Source organism: Dermochelys coriacea, chromosome 10 (genome assembly GCF_009764565.3).
Source record: "Dermochelys coriacea isolate rDerCor1 chromosome 10, rDerCor1.pri.v4, whole genome shotgun sequence".
Classification (NCBI taxonomy): Eukaryota; Metazoa; Chordata; order Testudines; family Dermochelyidae; genus Dermochelys; species Dermochelys coriacea.
Genome location: NC_050077.1, coordinates 47169195 through 47189279, shown reverse-complemented (window position 1 = coordinate 47189279; position 20085 = coordinate 47169195). Strand labels below are relative to the sequence as shown.

General features: G+C 42.0%; 1 protein-coding gene across 4 annotated transcripts in view; it reads left to right on the top strand.

Annotated features, from left to right (window-relative positions):
- EDC3 (enhancer of mRNA decapping 3) overlaps positions 1–20085 on the top strand; it is a 60027-nt gene that overhangs the window by 38678 nt on the left and 1264 nt on the right. For all 4 annotated transcript variants that reach the window (XM_038418086.2, XM_043494286.1, XM_038418087.2 and 1 more), the window contains 2 exons: positions 10688–10841; positions 15576–15793. In XM_038418086.2, coding sequence (XP_038274014.1) covers positions 10688–10841; positions 15576–15793 — 372 coding nt within the window. The remainder of the gene's footprint in view (positions 1–10687; positions 10842–15575; positions 15794–20085) is intronic.

The following is a 20085-nucleotide window of genomic DNA, read 5'->3' as shown; positions in this document are numbered from 1 at the left end:
TGTTTTGAAATGCAAAATACCCCGGCAGCTGTTTGCCTCTTGTATCTCATAAATTGTTGAAGTGAGACCTAAAGGCGGTCAGATTGGCATCTGAGGTCAGAGTAGAAGATGATGGACTTCCTGGGTTCTTCCACCTCCACTCCCAAAACAAAGATGGTCAGTCTTGTAGAAAGAACACCAAGCATGGACATGGGTGTCATTTTGTGATTGTTAGCCTGAAAATTTGATTCAGTTCAATTCAAGGTGACTCTTTTGGCATGACAAGCTATACAAATATGGCCAAAGTATAAGAAAAACACTGACTGTTAGAGGCGGCTGTGCTGCGTTCTATTATAACTTGTGCTTTTATAGAAGCAGTAGGATTTCTGGGTGAGGGGGATCAAGAATGATAGTGGTGAAGAGGTAGTATATTTTCTTGTAAGCTCTTCAGAAAAGTAGCAAGAGCATTAGAGTGGAGAAGGCAGACTGCAAAACTGGGTCCATTCCAGAGGAAAAACGAACACTGAAGCTGGTACAGTGCTTATCATTTCTTCGATCACTTATTTGAATCCATTCCTGGGGCTCTGCATGTGAATTACCCCCAAATATATAATTAGCATTCACTGCTTCTGGCTGGCTTCTGTTGACCTTCCTCCTTTTGTTCCCCATTACACAATACTTAAACAGAAAATTTAAGTGTTGACAACAACAAAAATCTGACTACCAAGAAAGCCTAGATGCCCTGTTTATGAGAACAGGGGAGCAATTTGCCTGCTTTCTACTGCTGCTGCCCATCTGGAGAACTGAAGTGCACCAAGAATTTGAAGACCACTGTCATGTCTCCCCGCCTTAATCTCTTCTTTTCCAAATTTAATGTACCCAGTTCCTTCAGCCTTTGCTCATATGGCTTGAATTCCATCCCTTTGATCATCTTTGTCACTCACTTCTGGATTCTTTCCAGTTTCTCTATATCCTTTGTATACAGCGGTGGCCGAAAATTAGACACAGTACTCCAGCTGAGGTTTAACCAGTGCTGAATAGAATAGTACTATCACCTCTGTTAATGCAACCCAAAATTGCATTTTTTTTTTTTTTTTTTTTTTTTTTTTTTTGCAACAGCATCACATTAGCTATCCTCCAGTCACCTGATAAAGAGGCTGATTTGAGTGATAGGTTATATACCACAGTTAGCTCTGCAGTTTCATATCTGAGTTCCTTAAGAACTCTTGGGTGAATACCGTCTGGTCCTAGTGATTTATTGCTGTTTAATTTATTAATTTGTTACAAAACCTCCTCTATCAACACCTCAATCTGGCAAAGTTTCTCAGATTTGTTACATAAAAAGAATGGCTCAGGTGTGGGAATCCCCCTCACATCCTCTGTGAGGATGAAGATGGATGCAAAGAATTCCTTTAGTTTCTCCGCAATGGCCTTGTCTTCCTGAGTGCTCCTTTTAGCACCTCAATTGTCTAGTGGTCCCATTGATTTGTTTGTCAGGCATCCTGCTTCTGATGTAGTTAAAAATGTTTTTGCTGTTAGTTTTTTTTTTATGTAGAATTTAAGCTTTAATTTGTAGAAAAATTAGTGTTTTTTTTTTTTTAGTTAAGATTCTGAATCAAGTGTAAACCAACGTAGTACTGTCTTCCTGAGTCTGTCCCTGTTCATAGCTTTACCAGCAGCAGAATGAAATACAGACTCTGGTCAGTTTCATGTTTGCTACTCACAATCCTTTTGTCCTACATGAAATTGACAAGAATTATACAGATTTCCTAAAGCTGTTCCTTAGGAAAGCTGAGCAGCAACAGAGGTGAAAACTGAAGCTATTCATGGCGGTGGAGGAGCTAAAAATAGAAGCTCTGGAGAAGGAATAGAACAAGACAAAATGCACTCTCCGTTGCAGTTGTCAGAGGCTCTGGAAAGGGGCAGAGAATTAGAGAATTTCCCTGTGCACCCTGGCCACAGCCAAAAGGCTGTGGATTTTGGGGGTGGGGAAGAGACCGTTTTGTCTTTTGCTTTCCAAGAGCTAGACTCTAGAGGGTGTGTGTGAAACCTGTACAAAAGGTAGGGCCCAGGAACAGCACTCTTATAGCAATCCCATCACCCTCCACCCTTCTCAGCAGTTGAGTAGTAGAGGCTGGGTAGTAGGACTTCTCATCTGGACATTGCTCCTGGAACTTGCTTTTTAAAGCCACCATCCTCATTTCTTGTATGTACTTCTGATTAGTGAGCTTAGCCCTTTGGGTAGTGGATGTCAGGTTTTTTTCAGCCCTGTGTAGCCTTTGCATATGCTGGGTGGTATAGTATTTGATTTGAATGGGTAACTTGTTCATAGGTCTGTGCCCAGTATGGAGTGTACTTTAGAAATTATTTCTACATTCCTTGGGTTAATGTGGATTTAGTGCTGCTGTGCATGTTAAGGAATAGTTAATCATATCTGCCTTTTTTTTTTCATGGGCAGCTATAAAATATATATTAATATTAAGGCCTAAGATGACCTATTTTATTACCTTGATCACTGAACAATAAAGATCCACCTTCCAACCCAAACATAATTAAGCTTGGCTGGAGTTCAGTTCTGGTTACAGTAGTGTTATTGTTTGTGGGTTTACACGCTACCTCCTTGATTGCTTTCCTCCGGAGTTTATTTCCATCAGCTTGTTTTAGATAAACCAATCTGACTGGTTGGACCTTGCGTGAGTGCTAAGAAGGGAAATTTTCTTGGTGCTTGCACGCTCCGTGAAAGAGCAATTAGGACAAAGTGTAATACTGGTTCAGGCCTTGCTGTTTGCATGCTATAATGCTGTGTAATCTTGCCATAGCTTTCTGTCAGCTCCAAGTAATGTCCCTTGCATTAACCCATTAAGAGTATGTCTACACAGCAATAAAAACCCCATAGCACTGAGTCTCAGAGCCCACTTCAATTGACTCAGGCTTATGGAGCTCAGGCTGGAGAGCTAAAAATTGCAGTGTAGATGCCAGGCTGGAGTCCAGGCTCTGAGAACCGTCCCCCTTGGAGGATCTCAGAGCCCGTATTCCAGCCCAGGCCTTAATGTCTATGCTGCAATTTTTAACCCTGTGCGCCCAAGCCCCACTAGCCTGAATCAGCTGACCTGGGCCAGCTGCAGCTGTGTCATAAGTCTTGTATTGCAGTGTAGATGTACCCTTTAGTGTTGATGGTTGCCAGAGCTATCAGACTGATGGAGTAGGCACGCACTGTAACTTCCAGCATCTAGAGTGGGCGCTGCTGACTTAGCACCTCTTTGGTTGTAATATGCTAAACTAGGTTGGTGTGAAATGCGGACCTGGAGTCCCAGCCCTCTGGTTAGTGAGAATGTTGTGTAAACAGGGAATCCAAGGACCCTGTCCTCCAGCCTAAAAAGATCTGCATTGTTTAAAAGCAATTTGGGAGTCACAAGCCCCAGGTCAGAGAGGGGAGTGTATGTGAAATAACAAGTTTGGAGAGACCCTGAATCTAGGTCACTCAATCCTACCTCAGGCTAGAGAAACAAGATCTGATGAATGAGCAAAGATATGAATGGGAATGAGCTATGGCTGAACCTTGTATGACTCTGGAGGGAAAGAGGGTGTGTGAACACTGACAGGTGCGTGACTAGTTTGACAGGCTTAGGATCGTTAGTGGCCTAGGACTCTGAACGTTCAGCTTTTTGAAGATGCTGCTATCAACTGTTTTAAATTACTTCTGATAATACATGTTTGCATATGTGCTGCATATAATAAAAGCTTGATTACAGAAAAGTCTTTTAATCAGCTGTTAACATGCAAGGTCAAGTGTTCAAAACTGTTCCACATCTCTGTAGGAGTAATGTGTCTAGTTTGTTTGAACACATTCCTAGATGTTAAGGCCGGAAAGGACTATTAGATCGTCTAGCCTCACAACACAGGCCATTGAATTTCACCAAGTTACTCCAGCATTGAGCCCAATAATTTGTTTGGCTAAAGCATATCTTCCTGAAAGGCATCTGGGCTTGAAGATCTTGAGAGATAGAGAATCCACCACTTCTGATGGTTTGTTCCAATGGTCCATGACAAGGACTTGTGGGTGCTACAGGAATATAAATGATCACCTGCACTGTTAAAAAATTGTGCCTTGTTTCTAATTTGAATTTGGCTTTAACATCAAGCCGTTGGTTCTTGTTTTGCCTCTCCACTAGATCAGAGCCTTTTAGTAGCTGTTGTTTTCTCCCTTTGAGAAGGCACTTATACACCGTGATCGAGTCACCTCTTGAGCTTCATTTTGAGCTCGATCTGTTTAGGTTAAGTCTCTCACTGTAAGACATCTTCTCCAGCCCTCAAATAGTTTTTGTGGCTCTCTTTGCACCATGTTTTTCAACTTTTCAACATCCTGTTCATAATGTGGCCATCAGAACTGCACACAATATTCCAGTCCCCTGTTTGTATATCCACAAATTGCATTTGTCATTTTTGCCATAGCATCGCACTGCGAGTTCATGTTGAGTTGCTTGGCTACCGTGACTTCTAAATCCTTTTCAGAGTCACTGCTGTCTAGGAGATAGTTCCCCATTCTGTAGGTATGGCCTGCATTCCTTGTTCCTTGCAGTTGTGGCTATATTAAAGCCATTTTATTTGCATGAGCCCAGCCCACCCAGCAATCCAGATGACTCTGTATGATTGCTCCATTGTTATTATTTACCACTCCACCAGTCTTTGTGATCCGCAACTCCTTAAGGGTAGACAAGGGCAAACAGGGGGTTTACATTGATGGAGCTAAGGGGAACCTGAGCTAGCTCTCCTGGTGCAAGCTCTGACTTGCCCTTGTTGGTGTTTGGGAGTTGGCACCAGTGCAGCTACACCACTAGCTGAATTGACGCTGTTCCTGAGTTCATACGTAGACTGCATCTGTAACCGATACATGTGTGAAAATGAATCAGGATTGATGTTTGTGACTGTTGCCGAAGTAGGACAACATTAATGGAAGTACCAGATTTTTTGGCACTTTAGCTAGGCCCTCTGCCTGGCACGTCCTGCCATGCCTAAGCTGTGAAAGAGAGCTTCATCTTCTCGTGAGTGAGGCACATTTTTTTTATCTGTAATGTATCCTCCACATGCTTCCTGTGTGTCTCACCTGCCAGTCCCACAAAATAACAGACAGAATGTTCAACAATAAATCCCAAAGCCTTCACTCATTTGGAGGCTGCTGATTGTTCCTGAATGCCTCTGGGCACTGCTTATTCAGTTCAGAGCAATGTATCTGAATTAGCCAAACAGAAGTGAGCCAAGAACTTGCCTGCCTGCAGTCATTCCCCTTCAAACTGTAATTATCAAATATCACGAGCTAAGCAGAATTGCGCTGTGCTGGTATGTGGCTGGGAGACCTCTAGGGAAATCCAGGTACTGCGGGGTGGACTATTGAATGAAGAGTATCCTATAGCCCTAAAAAACAACAAGGAGTCTGGTGACACCTTAAAGACAAACAGATTTATTTGGGCATAAGCTTTTGTGGGTAAAACACCACTTCTTCAGATGCATGGAGTGAAAATTACAGATGCAGGCATTATATGACGACACCTCACAAGTGGAGAACCAGTGTTGACGGGGCCAATTCGATCAGGGTTGATGTAGTCCACTCCCAATAATAGATGAGGAGGTGTCAATTCCAGGAGAGGCAAAGCTGCTTTTGTAATGAGCCAGCCACTCCCAGTCCCTATTCAAGCCCAAATTATTGGTGTTAAATTTGCAAATGAATTTTAGTTCTGCTGCTTTGAAGTTTGTTTCTGAAGTTTTTTTTGTTCAAGTATAGCTACTTTTAAATCTGTTATAGAATGTCCAGGAAGACTGAAGTGTTCTCCTACTGGCTTTTGTATGTTACTATTCCTGATGTCCGATTTGTGTCCATTTATTCTTTTATGTAGGGACTGTCCAGTCTGGTCAATGTGCATGGCAGAGGGGCATTGCTGGCATATGATGGCATATATAACATTAGTAGATGTGCATGTGATTGAACCTCTGATGGTGTTGCTAGAGTAAATATGGGGACAGAGTAGGCAATGAGTTTGCTACAGGGATTGGTTCCTGGGTTACTGTTTCTGTGGAGTGCAGTTGCTGGTGAGTATTTGCTTCAGGTTGGGGGGCTATCTGTAAGCGAGGACTGGCCTGCCTCCCAAGCTCTGTGAGAGTGAGGGATTGTTTTCCAAGATAGGTTGTAGATCGTTGATGATGTGCTGGAGATGTTTTAGCTGGGGGCTATACGTGATGGCCAGTGGTGTTCTGTTGTCTTCCTTGTTGGGCCTGTCCTGTAGTAGGTGATTTCTGGGTACCCATCTCACTCTATCAGTCGGTTTCCTCACTTCCCCAGGTGGGTATTGTAGTTTTAAGAATGCTTGATAAAGATCTTGTAGGTGTTTGTCTCTGTCCGAGGGATTGGAGCAAATTTGGTTGTACCTTAGGGCTTGGCTGTAGAGAATGGATCGTGTGTTGTGTCCTGGATGAAAGCTGGAGGCATGTAGGTAAGTATAGGGGTCAGTAGGTTTCCGGTATAGGATGATGGTTATGTGACCATCACTTATTTGCACTGTAGTGTCCAGGAGGTGGATCTCGTGTGGACTGGTCCAGGCGGAGGCTGATGGTGGGGTGGAAATTGTTGAAATCCAGGTGGAATTCTTCAAGGGCCTCCTTCCCGTGGGTCCATATGATGATGTCATCATTATAGCGCAAGTAGAGGAGGGATGCTAGGGGACGAGAGCTGAGGAAGCATTGTTCTAAGTCAGCCATAAAAATGTTGGCATTCTGTGGGGCCATGCGGGTACCCATAGCAGTGCCACTGACTTGAAGATATAAGTCGTCCCCAAATCTGAAATGGTTGTGGGTGAGGGCAAAGTCACAAAGCTCAGCCACGAGGTGTGCCGTGGCCTCATCAGGGATACTGTTCTTAACAGTTTGTAGTCCATCCTCATGTGGAATATTGATGTAAAGAGCTTCTACATCCATGGTGGCCAGGATGGTGTTTTCAGGAAGATCACCAATGAATGCATTGTAGTTTCCTCAGGAAGTCGGTGGTGTCTCGAAGATAGCTAGGAGCGCTGGTAGTGTAGGGTCTGAGGAGAAAGTCCAAATAGCCAGATAATCCTGCTGTAAGAGTGTGGATGCCTGAGATGATGGGGTGTCCAGGGTTTCCAGGTTTATGGATCTTGGGTAGCAGATAGAATACCCCTGGTTGGGGCTCTGTGGGTGTGTCCGTGTAGATTTGTTCCTGTGCTGTAGCAGGAAGTTTCTTGAGCAGATGGTGTAGTTTCTTTTGGTATTCCGCAGTGGGATCAGAGGATAGTGGCCTGTAGAATGTGATGTTGGAGAGTTCCCTGGCAGCCTGCTGTTCATAATCTGACCTGTTCATTATGACGACAGCACCTCCTTTGTCAGCCCCTTTGATTATAATGTCAGAGTTGTTTCTGAGGCTGTGGATGGCATTGTGTTCTGTACGGCTGAGGTTATGGGGAAAGTGATACTGTTTGTTCACAATTTCAGCCTTTGCACGTCTGCGGAAGCACTCTATGTAGAAGTCCAGTCTGTCATTTCGACTGTCAGGAGATACTTGACACCATATATCCCCAGAGTTTGTACTGAGCCATTATTCTAGCACAGCGCTAGAAGGTGCTGTATTATTTGAGAACTTTTGGTTGAGATGTTAAAGGTCTTGACCTGCGTGGTCAAAGATCCAATGATATTTTGCAAGCACCTTCTTCCTACCTGATTATATATTCCAAACTTCCTGTCCTAAACAGTTATGCATTGCTGTTGTGTGCCGTTTTATAGCTGCTGTGTTCCAACTCAGAGGGGTTTGCCTTTCTGTGGCAGGGAAGTGGATTTTCCAAAATTAGTAAAGACTGTAAAATTCTAGGGGTTCATTGCATGAAAAGTGCCCCGTTAGTGCAAGATGATTCTTGCTTCGAGTTGGAGTGGGGTAGAGAATTGGATAGTCATAGCTCCAAATACTTCAAATAAAGAATCTGGCTTTTTTTACCTGTTAACTTCTTGGAATCTCACTGTAGAAGTGAGAAAACATCTCTGCGCTGCCGTCCATCACAGCAGGATGTTATTTTCAACACTTCAGTCCTGCTGATCCAGTCTTTTTTTTCCACTCGAGAGTTGGAGCAAGTCTTGGTGGGTTAGAGAATGGTGTTGCCAAACAACACACAAGGGTCTGAGAAACGCTGAGAAATACATAGAGAAACACTGAGAAATATATATTATTCTTGTGCCCAGGTGATCCTGGCAGAAGTTCTGTTCCTCTGGGATTTTTGCTGTGTGGAGAACCAGAGCAAATCCCGGAATGATACAGTTCTTGTTGGGCCTTGGTTTTCTGTGACCAGATTTCTCGAGCCCTGCATGGATACAAAATTTGTATCCGCATCCAATCCACAAAAATGGTTCTCGGATATCCTCATCCGTGGATATCTGCAGATTTGCAGGGCTCTACAGATTTCCCACAAAGGGCATAGCTGAGGTGACTGTGACAGCTATCCTCCATTAGCTCAAAGATATTTGTTTTACGTGACTTGTGTTGGGGATAATGAACTTTAACAGATAGTGAGGATGGATTGAGCAAAATGTGTAGAGGTTGGTGGTCTCATCCTTTGAAGCCTCAGGATCCTTTATCTGGCTGGTCATTATTGTCAGGTGAAGGTATAATACCTTACCTCTCCGTGGGGTGCTTCTAGGTCACAGCTTCTGTTCCCTGGCTTCCAGTGCCACTAAAGTCTGTCACAGCCATGTGCACATCCCTTGTAATGAGTTTGGAGGTGGTTTCTTTGTGTTCAGTGTGTCATGGAAGCCCCTGGTAAAGAACCCAAGTAATTTAAAGAATAAGAGTGGAGTTTGCAGACTACAAGATCTTTTCCCCGTAACGGAGTTATCTGTGGCCAGAGAAACCTAAGGTCCGTATGGTCCTTCCCACATTTATGATGATCCTCAAAGCCATGGACTGCCCTTTGGATGGATGTCTGCAGTATTATTCTAAGCCCAGGTGCTCTGTGGGTTGTCTGGTGCTGTATAAGTAATTGAAGGATGGCTCTCATGGGCTTGCAGAAGATGAGAGCTGTTAATAAACAGAACTAAAATAACTGCAGAATGCAATTGAACCATTTTAATTTCTCAGCCACACTCTGCAAAGGGCTGGCTCTTAGATTGAGATGTGCCATGGTAAAACTGCCAGTCACCAATCAGAAGCCTTTGAGCTGTTTGCTGCCTGATCTATGGCTGGATTATTCAAAGGGGCTGGCAGGAGGTAGGTCCCCAAATACCATTGCAAAAACTCTTGAGAATCCCACCCTATATAGTTACAGGGCTTTAGCTGCTATCTTTCTGAGTTTAGAGGTATGGATTCCTGGCCAGGAAGCCAGCACTGCCTGCTGAGTTCAGATCACTTCAGCCAGAGAAGACATTTGGGGTTCTTTTGAGGTTGCATAAAGTCTGAGATAGGGTGGCACAGTAGAGTGGGATTGTGGGAGGCACCCTTTCATTTCTTCTGGTGGTGATGTGAAGTTGCTAAGATTTAGGGGATTATAGTGGTGTGAAAGTAACATGGTGCCCTTGCCAGCTATATGAATAAGAAGTTAGGTTGATGGAGGAAGAAAGTTTTGAGACTTATGAAGTAGGAAACTGGCTGGCTTTTATATACTATTTCCCCTCACAAATCTATGTAGCCTTTGCAGTTTATCCATGTATTCCACTCGCTGCAGGGGGCGATTCCACCCTGGGATTCCAGGGCAATCTCCAGGCTCTGGGGCAGTTTATCCTAGAGAGTCTGTTTAGAAACAATGGGTTTCAGAGTAGCAGCCGTGTTAGTCTGTATCTGCAAAAAGAAAAGGAGGACTTGTGGCACCTTAGAGACTAACAAATTTATTTGAGCATAAGCTTTCGTGAGCTACAGCTCACTTCATGCCTCCGATGAAGTGAGCTGTAGCTCACGAAAGCTTAAGCTCAAATAAATTTGTTAGTCTCTAAGGTGCCACAAGTCCTCCTTTTCTTTTTTTAGAAACAATGTAACTGCTGTCTCATTAAAGAGGGAAATGCTAGTGCTTGTAGTAGCGGTAATCAGATAGCACTGGGTAGGACATGGAGTAAGCAGGAGTTTGGGGAAACCTCCTTTCCAAAGACTCCTCAATCTAGAATTGCCACACTCCCACTGCTATCCTGTTTTTGAACGGAGGTTGCTAGTTGGTGAGGAGAGGGGTCTACTAAGACAAGGTCACTTCTGCTGTTGAACTTCCAGGATTAAGCCACTTCCAAAGAAATCTCTCTTTTTTTCTTTTCCTCCAAGTTCTGGGCATGCTTGCAGTAATAACTAAAGCCAGGAGGCCCCTTTCCCAATTAGTAATTGTGGTTTGTCCTCCAAATTTGTTTCCTAGGAGCCTAGAGGAGAATGCAGGCTATAGTGCAGCAGCCATTCTCACACCCCTTAAAGAAATAGTTCCTGTGGCAGCATGCAGAATAAGTGCAACAGATGTAGCTAGCTAGTTGAGATTCAAATGGCTGCCTCTTGATGGGAGCTGGAGCCTGCTAGGAGCACAGTTGCTGATCCAGCCTTCAGAGATAAGGGGACCTCTTGTAGAGACAAGTAGCCGCTTTGTTATATTAATTTAGGAACAGTCTGTCATTTAGTTCAGAACAGATCTTAACCCTCTGGATGTGAATGATTATTCTGTCCTTCCTTCCCCTTCTCTTTGAATTGCAGACTCTGGGCTAGTCGTCCCAAGCGTCTCTTATGAACTGCACAAAAAGGTGCTTTCAGTAGCTGAGAAACACGGGCTGACTCTGGAGCGCAGACTGGAGATGACTGGTGTGTGTGCCAGCCAGATGGCATTGAGTCTGCTCGGAGGACCCAACAGGTAAACAACCCCTGCTGTGAATCTCCCCATTTGCCTTGTGAATGGAGTTTACAGAAACCAGCTTGTTCATCAAAGATGTGGCCAAATTAAATTGTATAAAATAATCTCCAGTGAAAAATCTTTGTAACTCTCACAGTTCAGGACACTGCACCTGTCCAGCAAGGGCACCTGCTCTCAGGCATCTGGCTCCCAGACAGTGCCTTTCTTGGGTAGAGCCTTGCATCTCTCCCTTCTGACCCAGGTGTATCCAGGCTGCACTGTTCCCTGCCTTCATTGTTCTCCCCAGCAGAGAGAGGCTGCCCAAGCAGACAGTTAACAGGTGTAATTGTTAACAGCTATGAGGTACCATGCAGCATTTCCTACACAGGCCTACTTTATTCTTAAGGTAAGACTCATTAAAGAGAAAACCATTAAATGTAATAAAAGAACCTATACAAATGCTAATAAATTTACCAGAGTTAACCCCAACTCTTAACAGGGAGTAGTCCTTCAGCCCCCGCTTCCTCCCTTCCCAATCCAAGGATTATAAATTCATCACAGCTTCAACTCGGAACAAGCACGTTTAGTCTACCCTCAGTACTGTTCAGGGGTCTTTGATCTGGAGTTTCCAGGAGTAGGTAATTAGCAGACATTGGGTTTTCCCCTTCAGGCATAATTTGAAAAGGGAGACTTTGAAGTGGGTCATTTGCATTCCCCAGGTACTTCCTAGGAAATCCACTTCACACCTATTTTCCCCAAAAGTCCTTTGAAATTCCTAATACGTTTCAGAGATTGCATTGGTCTGTCTCCTAAAGAAGGTACATACATAGGGCTTGTTTATACCAGCAATGTTAAAGCGCTCTAAAAAAACCCACCTCCACGAGGGGCGTAGCTCCCAGTGCTGGAGCATGGTCTATACTGGCACATTACAACGCTGAAACTTGCAGCGCTTAGGGGTGTGTTTTCACACCCCTGAGCAAGAAAGTTGCAGCACTGTAAAATGCCAGTGTAGACAAGCCCATACAGTTCCATAATAACACGTACACAGTTGCATGTTTAATATAATGGACCCCAATAATGTTAAACTTAATTCTATAAAGTTTCATTTAATTCAGAAAATTCATTCAGGATATTGCAGGGTATTGTCAGTCTATCACAGTAACTACTATGTAGTACATATAGGGCCCTGCTAATCCAGGTGGCCAGATGTGGGTTTTTCTCGATGCTTGCCCTCGTTGTCTGGACACAGAAGCACTATTCTAGTCTGTTATGCAAACCCCACACTGTATTCATTAGTCAGTCCTCAAATGACCATGAAAATGAGAGAGTAATCCAAATTACCTAAATGCCAACCGAAGGGAAAGCTTTGCCTATAGCCTCACTTCCTTATTGTCTCTCCCTCTACATTGTATGTATATAGAGAATCAGGAGAGACTGTCCTTGTTCCAGTACTCTGGATGTATTGATTTACTCATGGCTTCGTCTGGGTTTCTATATCCCAGAACCAGTAATGTCCCTTGGTCAAATACAAAATCAACAGAGGAGGGAATAAAGAATAATTCAATTCCTGGTGGAAACTTTTTCAGAGATCTTAGGGAAGATGTAACCCAAGAAAGATGAAAACACTTTATAATTTTGGATTAGCTGATCCTTTGCATGAATAACTAAACCCTTCTTTTGGTATTTATTTTAAATGTATTATTTTTGAAGACAGATGCCAATAAAACCAAAACTCAAGAACTAAGAGGAATTGCACCATCTAGTCACAATATCACTAATATTTTTTTTTTACACTTAAATCCCATTTGGGAGTCTTAATCTTTTCCTGGGGCCTGATTTGACAAGAGGTCAGATATGCAGTTGGTCCTGTCTGCGTGTGTGCGCGCACACACCCCTTGTGTGAGCAAAAACCTGCCTTCAGTGTGCAGTCACTAACTAGTCAAGTAGACACACAATTGCAATACACTTTTAAGCCTGATTTACCTGACCCTAATATTCTAAGGTATCTTCATCCCACAGGAGAGAGAGAGAGAGAGAGCATCAACACCCTCTTCTGTTGTGTAGATAGTACAGCACTTCAATCCAATGTCTCACAAAACATTGTCTACACAGCAGTAGCGCTTTCCCTAACTATTTCTTTTGATGCTTGAGATAATTCACGAGGCTGCCTTGCTGGATAGAAAGTAGACACATCCACTTAATCTGTTATTGTATGTGAAACTGGTGATGCATGGAGGTAATGGGAGGGCTTTAAAAATACGGTAGTATGAATTGTTTTCTACCTTTAAATGTATCTGATCGGTCTGAGGTGAACCCTAAGTTCATGGTGGTATTACTATGCTTTAAAAAGCTCTTATTCATTCATTCATTCCTTTCTTGGGTTCAAAACAAGACCATTGGAGAGGGGCAAAATGACTCTTAGAATCATAGACTTTAAGGTCAGAAGGGACCATTATGATCGTCTAGTCTGACCTCCTGCACAACGCAGGCCACAGAATCTCAGCCACCCACTCCTGTAACAAACCCCTAACCTATGTCTTTACTACTGAAGTCCTCAAATCATGGTTTAAAGACTTCAAGGTGCAGAGAATCCTCCAGCAAGTGACCCGTGCCCCATGCTGCAGCGGAAAAATCCCCAGGGCCTCTGCCAATCTGCCCTGGAGGAAAATACCTTCCCAACCCCAAATATGGCGATCAGCTAAACCCTGAGCATGTGGGCAAGACTCATCAGCCAGACATGCAGGAAAGAAATCTCTGTAGTAACTCAGATCACACCCCATCTAACATCCCATCACAGGCCATTGGGCATATCTACTGCAAATAGTTGAAGATCAATTAATTGCCAAAATTAGATCATCCCCTCCATAAACTTATCAAGCTTATTCTTGAAGCCAGGTATGTCTTTTGCCCCACTGCTTTCCTTGGAAGGCTGTTCCAGAACTTCACTCCTCTGATGGTTAGAAACCTTCATCTAATTTCAAGTCTAAACTACCTGATGGCTAGTTTATATCCATTTGTTCTTGTGTCCACATTGGTACTGAGCTTAAATAATTCTTCTCCCGCCGTGGTATTTATCCCTCTGATATATTTATAGATAGCAATCATATCTCTTCTCAGCCTTCTTTTGGTTAGGCTAAACAAGCCAAGCTCTGAGTCTCCTTTCATAAGACAGGTTTTCCATTCCTTGGATCATCCTAATAGCCCTTCTCTGTACCTGATCCAGTTTGAATTCATCCCTCTTAAACATGGGAGACTAGAATTGCACACACTATTCCAGATGAGGTCTCACCAGTGCCTTGTATAATGGTACTAACACCTCCTTAACTCTACTGGAAATAGCTCGCCTGATGCATCCCAAGACCGCATTAGCTTTTTTCACGGCCATATCACGTTGGCGGCTCATAGTCATCCTGTGATCAACCAATACTCCGAGGTCCTTCTCCTCCTCTGTTACTTCCAAGTGATGCGTCCCCAGTTTATAACAAAAATTCTTGTTGTTAATTCCTAAATGCATGACCTTGCACTTTTCACTATTAAATTTCATCCTATTACTCCAGTTTACAAGGTCATCCAGATCTTCCTGTATGATATCCTGGTCGTTCTCTGTATTGGCAATACCTCCCAGCTTTGCAAACTTTATCATCATCTGCAATAATGATATCTGTAAACTAAAGTCATTTGCAAACTTTATTAGCACATTCCTGCTTTTTGTGCCAAGGTCAGTAATAAAAAGATTAAATAAGATTGGTCCCAAAACCGATCCCTGAGGAACTCCACTAGTAACCTCCTGACAGTTCTCCTTTCAGTGTGACCCGTTGTTGTCTCCCCTCTAACCAGTTCCTTATCCAGCTTTCATTTTTTATACTGATCCCCATCTTTTCCAATTTAGCTAATTCCCCATGTAGAACCGTATCAAATGCCTTACTGAAATTGAGGTACATTAGATCCACTGCATTTCCTTTGTCTAAAAAATCTGTTACCTTCTCAAAGAAGGAGATCAGGTTGGTTTGACACGATCTACCTTTTGTAAAACCATGTTGTATTTTGTCCCAATTACCATTGACCTCAATGTTCTTAACTCCTTTCTCCTTCAAAATTTTTTCCAAGACCTTGCATACTACAGATGTCAAACTAATAGGCCTGTAGTTACCTGGATCACATTTTTTTTCCATTTCTTAAAATTAGGAACTATGTTAGCAATTCTCCAGTCATATGGTACAACCCCTGAGTTTACAGATTCATTAACGCTTTTATTTTCACTGTGTTGCATTGTATACTACTATAGACCAATGGTCTCACAGCAGAGCCCTAGAAAAAGAGAGCCAAACAAAGGAAAAGGTGAAACCATAGAACTCAAACCTGCTTGAACTGCAACACCTTCTAAGCATCCAGTGGAAGTGCCCCTTGTTTTGAAACAGAGCCCTTGTGGACAGGGTATTGATGAGATGAATAGAATAGTGCTGCAAGCTTCCAGTGTTTTGCTGTCTGTTTTACCTTTTGAGGGAAACCCTGAAGTGTAGCAGGTTGGTCCAGTAATTTCCCAATGCTTAAGTGCTGGACAGGTTGAGATGCTGTCACAGCATATATATGTGTCTTTCCAGAGCAGGAGGACTCTGGGTTCCTCATCTTCAGATTGTTAAACAGCTTAGAGAGATTTCTGGGACCTCCATGCCCTAGATTCCATTGTCATCACCCTCCCATGGAAAGAATGCAGAACACCCCTGGGTTTTAATGGTTTTCCCATCTCTGTTTCAGGTTGAATCCTAAAAATGTTCACCAGCGACCCACGGTGGCTTTGCTCTGCGGCCCCCACGTGAAGGGGGCCCAGGGAATCAGTTGTGGACGGCATCTTTCCAACCATGACGTTCATGTCATTCTCTTCCTGCCCAACTTTGTCAAGATGCTGGAATCCATCACTAATGAGCTGAACCTCTTCAGCAAGACCCAAGGCCAGCAGGTGTCCAGTGTCAAAGGTAAGCAGTATAAGGCTTTGGTAAAAGCTGGGTCTGAGCTGAGACACTGAGCAACTTGCAGAAGCTCGTGCTGAAACAGGTCCCACTTGTGAGAGCAGCACTGAAGGCCTGCACCATTGTATTATCAACAGTTTTCCTTCGAGTGATTGTGCACAGAAATGTTCCGCTGTAGGTGTGTGTGCACTCAATGCACTCATGTCTCAGTGGAAAGTGTATGTGCACAACACATCTCGAAGAACAACGGTAACTGTACAGGTAAGTAACCCATTTTTCTTGTCTAATTGAGCGTGTTTATTCTAACACTGTTGTGTATTCTTAGGCCAGTGGCACCACTTGGTGGTCACCAGTGGCATTCCCTCCTTTTACATACCTATGGATTATTTATAGGGCTGTCGATTAATTGCAGTTAATTCACGTGATTAACTCAAAAAAATTAACTGCGATTAAAAAAATTAATTGCGATAAATCGCACTGTTAAACAATAGAATACCAATTGAAATTTATTAAATATTTTTGAATGTTTTTCTACATTTTCAAATATTGATTTCTATTACAACACAGAATACAAAGTGTACACTGCTCAGTTTATATTATTTTTATTATAAATATTTGCACTGTAAAAATGATGATAAAAGTATTTTTCAATTCACCTCATAAAAGTATTGTAGTGCAATCTCTATCATGAACGTGTAATTTACAAATGTAGAAATTTTTGTTTGTTACAGAACTGCACTCAAAAACAAAACAATGTAAAACTTTAGAGCCTACAAGTCCACTCAGTCCTACTTCTTGTTCAGCCAATCGCTAAGACTAACAAGCTTGTTTACATTTATGGGAGATACTGCTGCCTGCTTCTTATTTACAATATCACCTGAAAATGAGAACAGGTGTTTGCATGGCACTTTTGTAGCTGGCGTTGTAAGGTATTTACGTGCCAGATATGCTACACGTTCGTATGCCCCTTCATGCTTCAGACACCATTCCGGAGGACATGCTTCCATGCTGATGTTTGTTAAAAAAAAATTGTTTATTAAATTTGTGACACAATTCTCCCCCAAGGAGTTCAATGTCCCCTGCTCTGTTTTACCTGCATTCTGCCATGTATTTCACATTATAGCAGTCTCAGAGGATGACCCAGCACATGTTGTTTGATTTACGAACACTGTCACTGCAGATTTGACAAAACGCAAAGAAGGTACCAATGTGAGATTTCTAAAAATAGCCACAGCACTAGATCCAAGGTTTAAGAATCTGAAGTGCCATCCATAATCTGAGAGGGACGAGGTGTGGAGCGTGCTTTCAGTAATCTTAAAAGAGCAACACTCTGATGCGGAAACTACAGAACCCGAACCACCAAAAAAAAAAAAATCAACCTTCTGCTGGTGGCATCTGACTCGATGAAAATGAACATGCATCAGTCCGCTCTGCTTTGGATCGTTATTGAGCAGAACCCGTCATCAGCATGGACACATGTCCTCTGGGATGGTGGTTGAAGCATGAAGGGACATATGAATCTTTAACGCATCTGGCACGTAAATATCTTGCGACGCTGGTTAGAACAGTGCCATGTGAACACCTGTTCTCACTTTCAGGTGACATTGTAAACAAGAAGCGGGCACTGTTATCTCCTGCAAATATAACCAAACTTGTTTGTCTGAGCGACTAGCTGAAGTAGGACTGAGTGTACTAATAGGCGCTAAAGTTTTACATTTTTTTATTTTTGAATGCAGTTATTTTTTTGTTCATAATTCTACATTTGTAAATTGCACTTTCACAAAAGAGATTGTATTACAATACTTGTATGAGGTGAATTGAAATACTATTTTTGTTTTTTTACAGTACAAATATTTGTATTAAAAATAAATAGAACGTGAGCACTGTACACTATATTCTGTGTTGAAACTGAAATCAAAATATTTGAAAATGTAGAAAACATCCAAAAATATTTAAATAAATGGTATTCTATTATTATTTAACTGCACAATTAATCATGTGATTCATTTTTTTGATTATTTGCGTTGGAGCCTGTCCTGTTGATATTTGGACTGATGCATCTATGTCAGCGTAACTATGCTGCTACAAGTATCACCAGTATAGACATGCCCTTACTAGAGACACTGTGCATCTGCACCAAATCTTTAGTTCACCTCAGATAATCAACATCATCTTTTTCTTATTCAGTACACCAAAGTTGCAAATAACTGGAAGCTGAATGGTCTCAGTAATCTAACCCCGATGTCAGCCAAGTGCAGGCCTTTTAGTTTCCTCTAATATTAACTAGGGCTGTCAAGCGATTAAAAAAAATTAATGGCTATTAATCGAGCAATTAACAAAACTAATTGCAATAAATCACATTGTTAAACAATAGAATACCATTTATTTAAATATTTTTGGATGTTTTCTACATTTTCAAATATATTGATTTCAATTACAACACAATACAAAGTGTAAAGTACTTTATATTTATATTTTAATTCAAGTATTTGCACTGTAAAAAAACAAAGGAAATAGTATTTTTCAATTCACCTAATACAAGTACTGTAGTGCAATCTCTTTATCATGGAAGTTGAACTTACAAAAAACTGCATTCAAAAATAAAACTGTAAAATTTTAGACTGCAAGTCCACTCAGTCTTATTTCTTGTTCAGCCAATCGCTCAGACAAACAAGTCTGGTTACACTTGAAGGAGATAATGTTGCCCGTTTCTTGTTTACAATGTCACCTGAAAGTGAGAACAGGCGTTCACATGGCACTGTTGTAGCCAGCGTCACAAGATATTTAGGTGCCAGATGCGCTAAAGATTCATATGTCCCTTCATGCTTCAACCACCATTTCAGGGGACATGTGTCCATGCTGATGGGTTCTGCTCGATAACGATCCAAAGCAGAGCGGACTGATGCATGTTCATTTTCATCAGCTGAGTCATCAGCAAAAGGTTTTTTTGTTTTTTTTAGGTGGTGGTTCGGGTTCTGTAGTTTCCGCATCAGAGTGTTACTTTTTTAAGATTACTGAAAGCATGCTCCACACCTCGTCCCTCTCAGATTTTGGACGGCACTTCAGATTCTTAAACCTTGGGTCGAGTGCTGTAGCTATTGTTAGAAATCTCACATTGGTACCTTCTTTGTGTTTTGTCAAATCTGCAGTGACTGTGTTCGTAAATCAAACAACATGTGCTGGGTCATCCTCCGAGACTGCTGTAACATGAAATAGATGGCACAATGCGGGTAAAACAGAGCAGGAGACGTACAATTCTCCCCCACGGAGTTCAGTCACAAATTTAATTAACACATTATTTATTTAATGATCATCATCAGCATGGAAGCATGTCCTCTGGAATGGTGGCTGAAGCATGAAGGTGCACACAAATGTTTAGCGTATCTGGCACGTAAATACCTTGCAATGCTGGCTATGAAAGTGCCATGCAAATGCCTGTTCTCACTTTCAGGTGACACTGCTGCCTGTTTCTTATTTACAATATCTCCCATAAATGTGAACAAACTTGTTTATCTTAGCAATTGGCTGAACAAGAAGTAGGACTGAGTGGATTTATAGGCTCTATAAAGTTTTACATTGTTTTGTTATGTTATGTAACCAAAAAAAAAATCTACATTTGTAAGTTGCACTTTCAGAACAGAGATTGTCCTACAGCACTTGTATGAGGTGAATCGAAAAATATTATTTTTTATTTTTACAGTGCAAATATTTGTAATAAAAATATACACTTTGATTTCAATTACAGCATAGAATATAATACATGAGAAAAATGTAGAAAAACATCCAAAATATTTAATAAATTTCAATTGGTATTCTGTTTAATCACGATTTAATTATTTTTAGTTAATGGCATGAGTTAACTGCGATTAATCGACAGCCCTAATATTAACTGCTTCAACATATTGTTTCAGGGATCTGCTCGTATCTAGTGGGGGGAAATTGGATTTTCAGTGATATTGGCTCTAAGGACACAAGTTTTTTTTAAAATTTATTGTGTGGTGGTTTTTTTTCTCTTCTGGAAGAAACAAACCCTAAAATGAAAACCATCTGTGAAATTATTTATATTACTGTAGCACCTAGGGACCCCTGCCATGGATCAGGTCTCCACTGGGTGTGTGCATCACCTAACACACCCATGTAACGAAGAGCTTGCAATCCAAATTTAAGATGAGACAACAGGTCAATACAACAGACAGATGATGTGGGAGGAATACAAGAAAACACACCAGCTGCCTAACCAACGGCAGATTCTCCAAAATGCCCTCCCCTTCCCTGTTTTCTTCTTCTCTGGCTGGTAA